The sequence below is a fragment of the Trichoderma aggressivum genome, assembly GCF_033847375.1.
Source record: "Trichoderma aggressivum f. europaeum strain CBS 100526 chromosome Unknown scaffold_003, whole genome shotgun sequence".
In the NCBI taxonomy this organism is placed as follows: Eukaryota; Fungi; Ascomycota; class Sordariomycetes; order Hypocreales; family Hypocreaceae; genus Trichoderma; species Trichoderma aggressivum.
Genome location: NW_026946369.1, coordinates 320,751 through 335,924, shown reverse-complemented (window position 1 = coordinate 335,924; position 15,174 = coordinate 320,751). Strand labels below are relative to the sequence as shown.

Below are 15,174 nucleotides of genomic sequence, written 5' to 3'. Positions count from 1 at the left end.
TGCATCGAGGCAAACCTCCCCAGGAACCCAAGTAAAACGAACCCCCTGGTCAGACCATGCATGCCACAAATTTTGAGGTGGAGGATGTGACTCTTCCCCGTTGGCGTTTGCAGATACCAACTCAGCAAAGTGCTTGGCAACGGCATCATGGCCCCCAATGCCTCTTTTCTTAGCCCGTTTCATTTCCCTTTTCCCTTTGCTTTTTTGCTTTTTTTCCCTCTTGTTTCCTTGATCATGCGGGCGCCCGAGCCGGGGCCGTTATCCGACTTAGCACTATGCAAAGCATAAAGTGGCAGCCAGCCCTGTTGCACTGGTCGCGCTGCCCAATCGTTTCAGGCCATCCTGGAGATCTGGACCAGGGGGCGGTTGATGCGTGTGGTTCATGCGCAGATCCGCGTGCTCTTGGAGCCTCTTTTCTGGAAAGAATGCAAGGGAGGGCCGCACTCATCTCACCTACCACGCGACGGCCATGCTCTTATTAGATGCTAGCTTGAGATTGCGAGGTGAATCTTTTGTTTGTACAGGTGCTCACAAATACCTGTGTCATCGCCGCTGCCTATTTCCGACCTCCGTTCGACATAGGTTGACAGGCCGACAGGGTTCAGTTTCCCCTGCTGAGAAGACGCTTCTGCTAACCGACATGACATATCACCAACTTTGGGGCGATTCGCGATTCTCGAGAGAATACCGGCCGCCACTAGAAACTGTCAGCCATCATTTACCGAAACCCTGTCCACAATCATCTCGGGTAACAGGAAGTCATAGAACCTGCTGCCTAGTACGAGAGCCATTCGGAGCATGCTTGGAATGATCGATGATTCTCAGATCCCTCTTCATACCCACGACTGCGGTATGTTGCACGGTTACACGCAGGCCGGATGTTCGGATGAAAAAGTTGCCTGGGTGCTCTTGATCCAAGATTTGACAGCAAACAGGCCCAATGCCCGTCGGAAACAGGAAACGCCGCTCGCCGTCGTATCGCAAACAAACGAGCCACGTGAAATTAACTCTAATCTTAATCCAGCGTGAGAGTTATCTACACGTAACCGCCGCGCCGGTCGTCCAATGTCACCATGGTTATCTAATCTATTTTCTTCGACGTGGCCTTGTACTACTCAGTCGTACGTCATGCCTGTAGAGTTGTAAAAGTGTTGAATAATGATGCCGCGGTTGTTTGTAGAGAAAATTATATCCCGATTGTTCCAGCCTTTGTACCTTTTCGTACTCTTTGCATGGGTAGTATAGCTTGGTATAGCCTCATTCTTCGTTCACTCTCGGTTAACCTCTGCAATATCAGGATACCTCAGATCAGCATTCTCCTCCAAAAACTCCATCCACTTTTTCAAAAACTTGCTCCCCCTGAAGAAAAAAAATTAGAAGAGCAAAGTCAGCACCTCTCTCTCTGGAAGACCAACAGAATAGATAGAACGCACCTCTTCACCGTCTCGGAGTCTCCAATGACGGTTAATGACCGCTTAGGACGGGTCATGGCGACTGTAATTGAGACTATTAGCATGTGAATTCGCACTCTCCCCCCTTTGCTCAGCCATTGCCTTCCTCGTAATGACTAAAAATAACCATGGAAAAAGCAAAAATCCCATGTTCGCTCAAAGACTTACCGTTAAGTCGTCGCTTCTCTCCCAAGAAGCCCACCTCGCCATCAGGGTTGCTGCGCACAAGGCTCACAATCACAGCCTCCTTCTCGCGCCCCTGAAAGCCATCCACACTCCCGAGTTCAATGCCCGGAAACTTCTCCTTCAACGAGGCAAGCGCAGCAAGCTGATCTCGCCAGTCAGCATCGTTCCGACATGTAACCATCCTGGCCTCGTAGCTCCTATACTGGATCCAGGTCTCAACAAACGTACCTGTGCATTGTACGGGGTGACGACGGCGATATCCTCGGGTCGGACGCCGGCCTCGACCAGCTGCTTTACATGCAGGCGAACCAGCGCTGCTTCCATCTCGTTACTCTTGCTCTCCCCGTGCAGGCTACCCTTTCTTGGGTTCTCTTTATCGTCATCTTCGTTGCGCTCTGGGAAATCGCCCCCCTGGGTATCGATGAAGATGACTGGCTCAGATGTGTCTTCGCTGTTCTCAACGTCATACTCCAAATCTTTTAGCAGTCGTGCTTTTACCGCATCGGCCGCTATAAGCTCCGAGTCGTACAGCTCGTCTGATGGGAAACGCATAATCTTCTCATGCATTCTATATTGCGTCGTAAGCATGCGTTTAATGGACGGTCCATGCAGGGCCAAAAGCCGGTCAAAGAGAGTTGTCTCGAGAGTCATGCCCCTGATGACAGGCGACGCATTATCATCTCCCCCTTTAGTCTTTGCTTTAACCTTTGAATTGAGAGACTTGATTGTTGGCGGCAGCTGCAAGTGGTCACCAGCACAGACAGCCTTCTTCGCCGACAGCAGCGGAACCCAACATTGTGCCTCCAGGGCCTGGCTCGCCTCGTCAATGATGACCACGTCAAATTGCTCATTCCTCAGCTGAAAACCTCCCGCCCCGTGAAGTGTTGCGAGGACAACCTTGCTGCCACCAACGAGATTGCTAACGCATCTCCTCTCCCTCTCCCTATATTCTTTGCGTAGCTCCTTTAAATCAGTGTATATGGCTTTTCGCTCCTTGCCACTCTTAGTCTTCTTGATCGATGCCTGTTTTGCATCCATCTCAACACGGACATCCTTGACTATCGCCCCAGCCTCAGAGGTCTGCGTGAGAACGTCTAGAGAATGGTTGAGAACGGAGGGCAGGAGCCGGGCAGGATGGCCCAGACGAAGGATGGGTATTTTGTGTGGAGAAAGTCGTTCCACAATGTTGTCAACAGAAATGTTGGATGGGCCACAGACTAGTATTCTCTGTTCACGCTTAATCATTTGCAGAATCAGCTCTATCAGCGTATGAGTCTTGCCTGTCTGAGATCGATCAGCACCTCGTAAAGAAAGAGAGAAAGAAAAACAGCCAGCCACAACTTACCCCAGGAGGGCCGTGAATGAGAGCCACCTCTCGAGATGCCAAAGCAAACCGAATGGCATCCTTTTGTGAATCGTTCAATGTTGGGTCTATCCACTCAATATTTCCAACCTCGTCACTCGTCGTCAGGTCCCGCGGCACTGGAGAAGGGCTTGACAGCCCAAACAGCACTCTTATAAAACTCGAGTACTCTGCCTCCCCCATCTTCTGTAGCTTTTCCATTGTCTGGTTCATGCTGGCAGCTGTCAGTTCGTCGTCCTCGACCTGCGTGTCTCGTTCTCATTACCGTCGATATGTAACCTCATCTGCCAACTTCACCATCCAGACTCTCCCCGCAAACACGACTTCGTCTTTACCTTCATCCAGTGCAACATTCACAGCTGCCCTCTGCACCTTCGTCACCACACCCCTGGCGCCCTTTCTCTCGAGCTCCTTGACTTCTCTCTTCTTTGCGCTTCCCGCCGGCTGTTCCGCAACCAGGACGATGTCTCCCGTCCGGATGCCATGTTCGGGCAGCTCTCCCGTGCTTGAGGTTGCACTATCAGGACTCAGTTCCAGCACCGTCTTGCCTCCCAACCCTGTCCTCTGCGAAGCGATGGTAAGATTCGTGATGGCCAGACCAGCGCGCTGCAGACCCGTAGGGCTGTGGTTGGAGATGAGAGAGCTCGTTTCCTGGATTTCGCTCTGCAGCTCTTGATCCAGAAGCGCAAGCTGAGTCGTCGCAAATGAGGGAACGTCTATTGGTTCCTGAGGCGACATTGTGAAAGCTACAACGGGCAGCCGTAGGAAAAGAGGGAGAGCTCGAGAAGGTGTGTATTGAAGTGTATGAGATGCGGTTGGTGACAAAGCTTAACAACCCCACCAAATATGTGCTGTACTACCTTAGCCAGCAACCCCAAGTTAACTATCCCACTCCAACGACAAAGTGAGGTTTATTCAAGTAAAAGCTACTATCGCTATATTGTTCTAGTGTCTGCTGCTATAGCTGTATGTTCTTTATTTTCTAATAGCATCACTAATTGCTTATATCGCTTTCAATTCGAGACATGGTTTGCTGGAGAGCAGACTTGGAGTGTTGGTCTAGGTAGGCAGTTTTACCCATATAGCGACTTATCGCAGCTTATCGATCAGAGTCGGTAAGCCGACCAGCGCATATTCAAGATTCTACTCGAGTTGCACAAGCTTCAACATGAGCCAATTGATAAGGTGTCAATTTGCTGTGAAAACTAATTACCATATTCTCGTCCAAATTCAATTAGGTATCGGTGAAGAGATTCCCTCTATCCATTGCAAATGCGCATCGATGCAGGCATGATCCAAACATCTTACCCTGCAAAGTCCAAAACACCAAAAATCCATAAATCACATGCTTTGAAACCCATGCTATCCCAAATCCCAAGTCCCTAGCCCATGAGTCATTCTTCATTCCAAAAAGAGTGCCGGCGGAAAATTAATAACCAAAAGCCGGCGATTTCCATAGCTGCTTAAAGCCTCTATGATGGTCGGATGACAATGACCACCACTAGAGACAAAATCATGAGGGCCAATGCAATCAGTGACATGATAATGATGGTCCCTCGGCTTGCCGGGAACTTGCCCTGAAGGATCCATTCCTGGGCATGGAAATATCGTCTGCAACCGAGGAGCAGAGTCACAATACTAATGGCGAGGAATGTCGCACCCAACGGTCGTCCCATCTTTTGTAGCCTTGTGTGGTCGAATCCGGAGGCGGAAGCGTTATCAGTGTTGAGGCGGAATAGCTGCGTCACAGCGACGCCAATCGATGCAAAGGCGAGAGAGGTTCGAAGCCATGCCAGAAATGTACGTTCTAGAAAGAGAAAAAAAAAATAGTCAGCCAATTGGTACTCTTGAGACATGCAGCTCAGCTGCCGTATACGCATGCGACATACCAAGAGCCAGGTGATCTCTAGCCACGCTTCCCTTGTTTTCCAACTGAAGGGACTGAAACTTTCGAAATGTTTCCTTCGTCCATGACGGCCTTGCCTTTGTTGGCGATCCTATATCCTCCGAGCCGGAGACTCCGTTTCGCTGCCGCAGAGAGCTCTGGCTTTTTGTATGGTTCCCGGCCTTCCTCGCCGCATCGCCGTATGAAACCTTTCTCGAACGGGTGGCATCGCTTTCATCGCTGGTCGGTACCGCCTGGTAGTCTTGCAGAATTCCTCTTGTCGCCGTTCCGGAGGCTCCATAGTTGGGAGAAGAATTGTGGGAAGAGCCTTTCTGGAGAAGACTTAAAGAGGCGGGATCCATCGTTTCTGCTCGTTGTAGAGCCGTCTGCATTGTCGACGCGATTGCCGTTAGCGACATGTTGTTTTTCTTCTGCGTATAAACGTAGCGGAATTGACAAGTTGTAGCGCGCAGTGCAGTCCTCCTTGTCAAAGACGATCCCCGGAGCTTTGGAACAGACGATGTTGGAGATGGGGATGGAGGCAACGAGATGGGGGGGAACACGCACAAGAAGACCGCCTTTAAACCAAGGGTTCAACCAAAAACAGCACAGGGTGGCCTCGTCTCACCTCGAGAATGTTGTTAATCCGCTCGTCTGTCGACCGGCGGCGGTGCAGGTCAGCCCTCGATAGCGTCTTCTTCGGCAATGCCACTGCAGAGGCAGATGCGTCGAGCTCGTTGGTCTGAGGGTGAGAAGCCATGGTCACGGCCTCGACCAGGGTGCACGTCTCACTTGACTCGGCAGTACTACTCTGAACTCAGTGCCACAGCACATGCGCACAATCTCTTGTGGGGGCGCAGAGCGGCGCATTTAAACTAAGGTTTGGTTGCGTGATTGTAGTTCAGAGTGGCGGCACGGGCAGAGCCAGACGGTGCGGGAGACGCTGTTGAAGCATTGCGCCCGAATCCAAGGAGCAGAGGAGCAGGAAGAGGAGATAAAGAGAAAATAAATTGGCTCCCGCGCGGGACAGTCAAGTTCATGTACGAGCAAGGCGTAGTGGCCACTTGGTCTCCGTCAGCTAAATTGAAGAGCGAGATCCGCAGTCCCGCGATCCCAGCCGCCGCTGCGTCATTGTGGACGAAAGCCATAGTAGCAGGTACTAGAGCAGCATTATCTATAGTCGCAGATACCAGAGAAACATGGCTGTAGTAGTAAATACTATCAACGTCGCTTTGGCTTCAGCCTTGCACGTCTCTTCCGCCACAACAATGATAAATCGTGGGTTGCCAACGGCAATTGTGAGGCAGGTTTGAGTCAAACACCACGCCGCTCAGGGAGCCCGAGGAGTCCCAACTAAGAGGTCACAAGGAACTATTAGTGTTGCCCGCAAATCCAGATATAGAGAAGATTGTATCTTGGCCGGTAGATCGTCTGACAAGCAATGGGCCCATATGCCAATGTGTGCTCTGGTGGTTGGATGCCATGGTCGTCGGCTCGTCGGGGCTCTCGGTGTAAGCCTTCACAACAGACTCAACAGACAGCAAGTGCCATTGTCGACACAATTATTGAGAACTTTTCTTTTTTCTTTTATTTATTCATTCAGAGCCAGTCCAAGAGCCATTTTATACATCGCCACGCAATTTATCTTTTCTCCCTTGGCGGACCAGATTGTATGGCACGGAACCATCGCAAAAGGCACCGACGGCCCAGCATCGCCGACATCCGACCACGGCGATGTGACGCTGGTGACCTCTACATAGGCCAGATGAGGGGTTGAAGGCTCTGGAGGTGTCAGCCCGAGGGCCCGAACTGAGCCCGCATATGAGGCTGAAAGTTCCTTTTGCAGAGCTTCCCAATCGGTGCTGCTGTGATCCCGTGACGGGACACGGGCTAGAGTTGTATACACCAGTGCAGCCTTTGGAGAGCGAATGAACACATGCCATGCCCTCCAGCAAGACGATGGAGTTTCTGGATGATAGATCATCTCTACACTGCTCTCCTCGATTCGCGACAGGCCAACATGGGCATGCCACTCTACTGTAGACTGTCGAGGCAGCTCTTCCACTTCGGCCGCGAAGACGGGAGGGATGCACGATTCCGGCTCGTTCTGCCGTCTCAGCGTAAAAATTGACCAGTCAGGCAGTCGTGCACGAGTCTTCTGTTCATCGCCCGCCAGTGTCATGTGTTGAAAGTTGTACTTAAGATCCCAAGGGTCCAATTCGTTTCCGTCATCTTCGTCATCTTCCGGTGAGCCATGAGCGAGCTTCCACGCAAGGCCAGTTGCTTGGGCGTTGCGTTTCATCTCATCAGGCGACGATGATTTAGCAAAGTAAGCTACCGCGCTTGTCCAAAGTTGAACCTTCATCTCAAGCCCAATTCGCCAGAGATGTTGTAATGAGAGGACAATCTGCATATCGTGACTGGTCTTTGATGGAGGTGGTAGAACCATCGAAAAGGGTATTAGGGGGATCTGGCCGGCAATGTAGATGCCCCGAAGACTGGTATCCTCTGCTTTTGCCGTTAGAGCAACGTCAATAGCCTGGCTGTATGGGCCAATATTCGCCGGTGCCCAGTACGACCGAGACTGAACATGGAGCCCATTTCTATGCGAATTTAACCCTGATTTCGGGGCTGTGAGGAACACCATGACATTGCAGCCAGATGGAAGTAAATGACCGCACGAAATAGTGACCCGTGATGGTGGGTTTGGCTTTGTAAACAGCCTGCCATACTCTGTATTGATTTTTGGAAAGTCTGCCATGTTGCGAAGGATGATGGTGGTATTGATTATTTGAGCCGCATCAAGAGATGAGGAGGAAAGGAGTCCGTCAATTTGGCCAACGATGGACTGCATTTCTGTCTCAATCGAAATGCAGTCTGCAGAAGACTTGGCCATGACAGAAAATCGCAGAAAGTCATCATCTTCCTCCAGCGTCGTGGAGAAGTTTTTGCCCAAAATTCGTGGTGTGGGAGCTTCTGACACTTCATCCCCGCTATCCTCGGCCAGGTTCGTGCCCAGAACCGTATCCAAGATGGCATGGAATTTGGAATCAAACAGCTCAGGAATCCTAACCGACGACTCCGGGCCCGTATCGCCATCGATGTTTGTGTGTTTGTCTTGAAGTTGAGCTCCCCGAAGCATCAACCAAATTGAGCCCCCTCCTTCGTTGACAACTCGCCGCCTTTCCTCGGGAACAGATATTCTCTTCTTGAAAAGCCAAGCCGGCCCATCCAAGACAAGCGTCTCAAACTCTCCTCCCTCGCCCAGTGCAGCCCCTTGAGGAGCACCAAACTTTCTCAGAGCACTCTTCACTCGATGTACTCCTTCGGCGCTCGACACTCGCTCCCATAGGTGGCTTTCATCAAGTCCGGCGCTTGCAACCTTGATAATTCGGGCATCGAGCCCGGCCACAGCCATGTCACGCAGCAACTGAGCATCATCCGCAACCTCGTTTTCAGGAGATGGAAGAACGGGATATTTCCAGAGATATGCCAGTGGAGTGAGGCCGAGTCTCAACGCAACAGACTCAACTCGTGTGCGTTGGTAAGTTGACAAGATGGCCCCGGAGCAGAGAGCGTTTGCTTCTGGATGGCGAGCTTTGATAGCTTTTAGCAGAAGCAGCATTGACTCCGTCTCATCAGCCTTCTCTCCCCCAGACGAATAATCATAGTCTCGTTCGTGATGCTGTGCCCCGCCACGGATAGGTTGTCGATAGAGGGGTATGCCAGTTGCTGCTGCATAGAGCGGGATGACCTCATGGCCAACCGTCTGATACATGAAGCTATTCAGATCCTCCTCATGAGCGCTTTCATCTTCAGCAGCTGTTGAAGTCTGCTGCTCTGGGTCGATGAATTGGACATCCTCTACAGCCTCGTTGGCGTCGTCGACAGCTGGGAACAAGTTCGCCAGGGCCACAATGCGATGCCCATGGCGGATGCAGTGAACCAGATTAAAGAAGCTGTCTTTGCCTCCTGAAATAAGCGCAATTACATTGAGTGATTCGGACGTCATCTTTTTTCAAGAGCTGGCATTTAATCCCGTGGTTGCAGCGGCGTTACGACGTTGTGGGAAAATGAGCATCTTGCATCTCACGTGCATTTTTTTACGCCTTGCCAGAGCACGGAGTTTTTTTTTTTTTTTTCGTCCACCTTAACGGTTATCACATCTACACACTCCACCGACACTACGCCGTTTTACCAAACAACATGGTCATTATACTCTTGAACGAGCACGCATAATATCAACTGCTACCATATTTTGTATGTAAATATACTAGATAAGACATGCATGGAATTTGTTCTCTTATTTTGATACTCGATTTCCCTTTGCTTGTGCGGAGTGCCGTAGATCAACGGCGTCCCGCTGATAACCGCGACTCGCACATCACTTCAAGCCCCCAATCTCAACACGAAGATAAAGCCATTTACGCTAACATGTTTAGCAGGGAAACTACCACAATCTACTCATTCAGCTCGGGGAGATATTCTTCACTAGGCGCGCCAAAAGATGGCTCTATCATGGCTGGCAAACTAACGACACATCCTCCGTCATCAGCGTGGTTCTACTCCGCACGAAGCTACGATAGTTACGGCGATCTTCCCTACCACCAACACGACGCTTCACCCGCTCTCGGCGTTAGTATACGCTGGCCAAAAAGACGGCAGATTGCCATGAGAGCACGTGCGCAGGCTAGCAGTCGCTCTCTATTAAACTATTACTCGCGTTGCTATGAGGCACCGAGTCAGGCAATGTGATGAGAGACGCCCTCAAGCCCTGTCCTACGGCCCTTTGGCCTTCTGTGGGGGGTATCCATTGATTTGCTCCAAATACCAGGTTATACCATGGCTGCTTCATGCTAGCAAATAGTACCAGAGTGCTAGTACTTGTACAGCATAGGGAAGCTTGGACGGAGACAAGGCCAATTGGTGCTTATGGTGTTCGCCCGGTGAGCTGACGATGGGAAAGTTGAGCGATTGCTATCGGCCGAGTCTAGCAAAACGCCCGCAGAGAACAATCTTCGAAGGATGTTCACCAAGGAAAGGGCTCCGCAGAAGGTCTCGCCATAAGACATCTTCCAGCTGGATCCAGGAACGCCCTCGTACAGCCCACGAACACACGCCGAACTCCGTATTTCTCTGCCTATGGAGCCAATACGGGCGCACGTGTTGCACGCGAAGACGACAGAACATTGTTCTTTTTCGCTTGGCAGGCCCGGCGCCACGGTCCAGGCACCCAAATTCACCACCGACCATTGACCGAGTCGCCGTCAAGTTAATTAACTATCACTCGAAATAGGAACCATTGCTTCGCCTCTCGTTAATTTGCCGCCACCGTGGAACGCCACCGGTGCTTTCGTCAAGGTCGTGGCCAAGCTTTCGCCTGTCCAAGTATGGAGTAGCCCAGCTTGACTCTGTTCATTTCCACCTTCCGGAGAGCCACCCCACGCCTAAATTCGAAGCTCCCTCACAACTCGAGCTAGTCCAGGGACCGTTCGGTAGTCTAGTTACGTGCTACTCCATGTACCTTTTGTCGACTGGGGGGGTTTCTCTTGTCATGATCCCTCCCAAATTAGGGCGTCCGCGTTTCCCAAAGAGTACTCCCTGGACCAGGCACGTTCCCTCTTCAACGGACCAGACGGGCCATACCCGGGCCCCGGATAGATTGCGCGAGAGATTAGCTCCATCGCAGATATGGAGTTGGCGCGGATTACTTGTGCCAGGCACGTATCGTGCTCCGGTGCCTGTACTCGTACATTTCATACTACGCCGAAGGGGACAAGAAAGGCCATCGTTAGCGTTATCTCGCTCTCCAAGAAAAGCCACCGAGCCAAGCCCATCCTTGAGCAAATATGTGACGACTCACATTTCTGGCAAACTCCAGGTAGCGTCCCCGCGGAATGGATCAAACACACCACGAAGGAGATTTTTTTTGCTCGTTTCCCAAAGCAACTTGTGCCTGGCAGGGACCCCCAATACCGGCCTCAAACGGTGCCACCAGGCCCTTGACCGGCAATGGGGCCGGAGAACTCGAGGCAAGGGTTCGTCTTCCACCCCCAGGCAGAACAAACACTAGAGGAAGCGTATACATCCCCACATGTATAGAAGCGCCGTGGAAGGAAAACCAAAATGTGAGCTGAACTCTACGCCTCACCTAGAGAGAACCAGGCAGGCATGGTTTCCCAATATGGCTGCTCCCCCTCCCCCCCCCAGATAAGGGAGAAAGCAAGCAACAGTAATGCCGCAATCCCCACTCTCGCCGGCCAACTTGTTCCATGAACGTTCTTTTGGCCGTTCCATTCACCCGTCCTGTCCGAGACGAGAGATGTCACAGATTAGTCCTGTCAAAACGATCCCCCCCCTTGATGCCCTCCCCTTGAGCGTCGAGGGTTTGGGGTCTGTTGTGTTGCCGGTCAGTCTCATTGGAAGGGGGGGTTGTCGGGTAAACGGCCTGAGAGCGTAACTCTTGTCGGCCGAGTAAAGGTTCAGGTTGTTTGTTAGACCAGCTCGTATGCTGCGAGGCATTTCGTTTCATACAGGTATGGCCAAGCCGCATGGTAAGAACGTTATCTGTGAAACCCCAGCACGCACGCAATGGCACGTATATGTGATGGTTGGTCCAAGTTCTGCGGGATGGCTCACAGTAGCTTGAAAGTAGCACGAGTATCAATTAACACCACAGTTATAGTCGCAAACATCACAATGGCAAGCAAAAACAGTTCTGTTGAAAATGTGAATTTCTTCTGTCTTCTATAGGTAGTCTAAATATCCAAATCCCAAGTCCCAAGTCTAAAATCTATATCCCATATCTTTCTCCACGTTCACACATAACACTTCACTGGCCAAGGGCAAACATGTCACCATCTTCAAGGCACAATTCAGTATTAATTGGCAACAGTGTTTTTTCTTATTGGTTGGCATAGCGTCAAGTAAAACTTCTAAAAAAAATGTGACCCGCACACCCTGCCATAACCCATTTGCTCACAAGAGTGAGCAGCACAAACAAACAAATATTTGTACTAAAAGAAAAAGGAATCAGCCTCCAATGAAGGGCGGTGCGATCCTCCCACTGGCCTAAATGCTTCCCAAGTGCCCTCTCTAATGTATCAGTTATTCCCGCCATTGGCAAACGACCTTTCCAGCCATCGCTCGCGATGGATTATCACACCAAAGTGTGCAATAAGAGGGGCAGCCAAACTGATTAGCATACCGTCGTTGTTTCCGCCAGATATAAAAAAGTAAGAAATCTAATAGTCCGCCATGCGCGCCAAAACAAACAAAATCATGTCCGAAAATTCCTCTTCCGAGTTCGAGCCTTTGTCGAACTTTTTGTCATGATGCAAAATTGTTGAAGATATCAAGGAAGTGTCTTCCTTGATATGTATAAAAAAAATATCATCAGTTATGATGTTGCAAGTCGATACAAGAACTGAAGGTTTTGAAAATGCAATCATATCCGCTTGAGCTTTTTCCCTGTATAGTGCGATGTCCTCCTCTAGCAAAAGTGTATGTGTGGAAATAGGGCTTGCGCCGAAGCGAAGCAAGAAGTGTGTGATAAAAGTGAATCATGTCAGGCGTGTATAAAGATGATCGATGACCATCTGTGAAAGCAGGTGTTATCCATTTAATCCGAGCGCTTGCGCTTCTTCTTGCCCTGGTCACCCTCTTCTGAGGAGAGCTCGCTGGCGCTTCCGGGGATCTCAGATGCGATCTGGAAGAGGACCTTTCCATAGGTGTTGTAGTCATCCCCTACAGGTCCAGTCATCATGCCAGCATCATAGGTAGGCACGTCGGAAGAGTCCTCGATGAGGTTCATGACGATAGCACCGCCAGCGTGGGTGCGGGCGTGCTGAGCCAAGTTGTCGCTGCGAGAGAACTTCTTACCGCACTCGTTGCACTCAAAAGGCTTCTCTTGGGTGTGGAGAGAGCGGTAGTGTCGCTTCAGGTGCTCCTGGCGACGGAAACGTCGGTTGCAGAGATCACAGACAAAGGTCTTGGAAGGGTCCTCGGTCAGGGACTGCTTGCGACCGCGGCGGTTGGTGGGGGCGGGCATGGAGGAAGAAGGCTCATCAGAAGCGGAAGAAGCATTGGAGTCTGAAGCGGCAGAGGCAGCCTCGGTGGCGCCAATCTGCTCGTTGCCGGACTGAGAACCGCTGGCAGCGGCGTTCATGATGGGCTTGACGTCCTTGCGGTCCTTCTTCTGTCTCTTGTCCTGGTGGACGTCTGAGAGGTCAATGGAGGAAGTCGGGCTAGGCAGAGAGGGGAAGTGGAAGGTCTCGCTGTCGTCGAAGCTCAGCTCCTCGTCGCCAATGAAGCTGCCGTGGCCCAGAGACACAACAGAAGAGCCGGTGCAGGCGCGGGGGCGGGAAATGTCCACGGGGTTGATCTCGCCGAGGTTGACGAGGCTGCTGAAGTCGGCTTCCGACTCCAGGTCAGAGAAGTCCTCAAAGGTCGGCAGGCCGCTGGGCAGCACTGGGTTGAAGTCAAAGGTTGGGTGGGCAGCGGCGGCGGGCATATGCTCGCCCTTGATGTCCTCGGCCAGCAGGGTAAACTCCGGAGCCAGGGTGGGGTTGGAGCCAACAGAGACGGTCAGGTTGCGGGGATCGCAGAAGTCAACATCATGCTCCGAAGTGACAGACCGCGCGTAGGGAGTTGGCGAGGGAGACAGAGAAGGGCATGAAGCTGTGGATAGCATGTCGCTCGGGCTTGAGGTAAGCGAATGGACCTTAGCCTGAGATTGAAGGTACACTGCCCAAAGTGGATTAGCCTTGTGCCCCGCCCCAGTATTCATTAAAGCGTCTTCTCCAGTTTCTTTTTTTAAATTTGGAACGGCGAGAGGAATATTCGACGCGGAAATTAATTTCAAAATCACTTACCAGGCGACAGGGGTGGAGAGGCAATGCTGGCCCAGTCCAGGACGAGGCTCTCAGTGGCATCGATGTTGTCCTTGACGGCAAGGCCCTCCAGGCCGGAGAACATGGGGTTCATGGGAGTCTGCAGCATGTCACATGTCTTGGGGCTGCCCATGGCGCTTCCAGCGGCGGACAGAGGAGGTGTAGAGGGGAAGTAGGGGTTGTCGCCAAACTCGGTGTCCAGCAGCATGGGCTTTCGGGACAGCGGAGGTGTGCTTGTGGGAGTCATGACTGAAGGGCCGTTGCTGTACAGGGTCGGGGGCTGTGAGCAGGAGGAGTTTGGTCGCGAGTACATGGGAGTGGGAGGCAGTGTAGGCACCATCTGGAAAGCGGCCATCTGCTGTGCGAAAACGAGTTGTCGGGGAGCCATCTTGTGCTCTTGGTTGTAGAAGTAGAACGCCTGCTGTCCCATAGCTTGAGACATCATGCCGTCCATTGTATTCTGCTGAACCAAAAGAATGTGTCAGCTCTTCAACATGTCCTCTGTAAAGCCTTGTTTCTTTTTTTTGGCTGGCTTGTCTAACCTCGTGAGAGAAGAGCTTGCGGTGGCTTTCGAATAGAGTATTTAGTTATTAAACGTTATTGTTATTGTATAAGTCGTATTGCGTATTATACAATTGCCCAGGCAATTGGTGAGGCACGTAAAGAGTGGTTGGTTCTTCGTTAGGTCGTCTTCAGATCCGGCGCAAAGAATGGATGGCAGTCTTGGGTAGTAGTGGTGATTAACTATTAGACTGTTGCGATGGTGGGAGGGATGAGGTTGAGGGTTGCGAATGTTCGAGCAAAAGAAGGGAAGGAATCTCGAAGAAATATAACGAGTTTCCGATGGAGACGAAGTCGCAAAAGAAGGGAGAATGGAGGGTATAAAACAACAAGATATACAAGCTCAAGGGTGGCCGATCATATGGATGAGTTGATGGTAACGGCGGGGGGCCGTGGCAGGATAAGTAGGACGATGAAGCCCAAGATCATCGACGAGCAAATCGACCGATAGGCAAGAGAGCCCACCAGAGTGGGAACGCTCCGTCGCCTCCACGCAGGCCTGTCCACTTCCACTTGTCTCACTCGACCTGGCCAAGAGCCAGGATCCGTTGCGCGGACATGACGGGACAGGCTTCCTCCCTGGCCCCTGTCGTCCGTGAGGTGTCTGGGGCGAGTGGTGTGTGAGTCCAGGGTTGTCTGGGATGTCTGGGACGGCCAGGGGTGTGTGAACCTTGAGAGAGACCCAACTCCAAGAGCTCGACATGGGTCTCCTGCTAGCACCAGTGATCCTGGTCGAGTCCATCTGTCGAGTCCGTGGAGGCGGTACGTACCTAGTGCCAGGCTAACGGCCAGCCTAAGAAGCGACCAGGGTGCGGCTTTGACGGTGATGCTTGGTAG

General features: G+C 51.6%; 4 protein-coding genes across 4 annotated transcripts; all 4 read right to left on the bottom strand.

The window, feature by feature from the left end:
• Positions 1 to 1,268: 1,268 nt before the first annotated feature.
• Positions 1,269 to 3,738, bottom strand: Triagg1_1220 (uncharacterized protein; the record flags this gene model as incomplete). Its single annotated transcript, XM_062895267.1, has 6 exons — positions 1,269 to 1,359; positions 1,434 to 1,494; positions 1,620 to 1,779; positions 1,866 to 2,921; positions 2,983 to 3,214; positions 3,266 to 3,738. The coding sequence occupies 6 exons, from the start codon at positions 3,736 to 3,738 to the stop codon at positions 1,269 to 1,271; spliced, it is 2,073 nt and encodes a 690-aa protein (XP_062759559.1).
• A 734-nt stretch (positions 3,739 to 4,472) lies between these two features.
• On the bottom strand, positions 4,473 to 5,645 carry Triagg1_1219 (uncharacterized protein; the record flags this gene model as incomplete). Its single annotated transcript, XM_062895265.1, has 3 exons — positions 4,473 to 4,807; positions 4,890 to 5,463; positions 5,514 to 5,645. The coding sequence occupies 3 exons, from the start codon at positions 5,643 to 5,645 to the stop codon at positions 4,473 to 4,475; spliced, it is 1,041 nt and encodes a 346-aa protein (XP_062759558.1).
• An 831-nt stretch (positions 5,646 to 6,476) lies between these two features.
• On the bottom strand, positions 6,477 to 8,897 carry Triagg1_1218 (uncharacterized protein; the record flags this gene model as incomplete). Its single annotated transcript, XM_062895264.1, has 1 exon — positions 6,477 to 8,897. The coding sequence occupies one exon, from the start codon at positions 8,895 to 8,897 to the stop codon at positions 6,477 to 6,479; it is 2,421 nt and encodes an 806-aa protein (XP_062759557.1).
• A 3,609-nt stretch (positions 8,898 to 12,506) lies between these two features.
• Triagg1_1217 (transcriptional regulator family: C2H2 zinc finger) lies at positions 12,507 to 14,230 on the bottom strand (the record flags this gene model as incomplete). Its single annotated transcript, XM_062895263.1, has 2 exons — positions 12,507 to 13,630; positions 13,759 to 14,230. The coding sequence occupies 2 exons, from the start codon at positions 14,228 to 14,230 to the stop codon at positions 12,507 to 12,509; spliced, it is 1,596 nt and encodes a 531-aa protein (XP_062759556.1).
• Between the last annotated feature and the right edge of the window lie 944 nt (positions 14,231 to 15,174).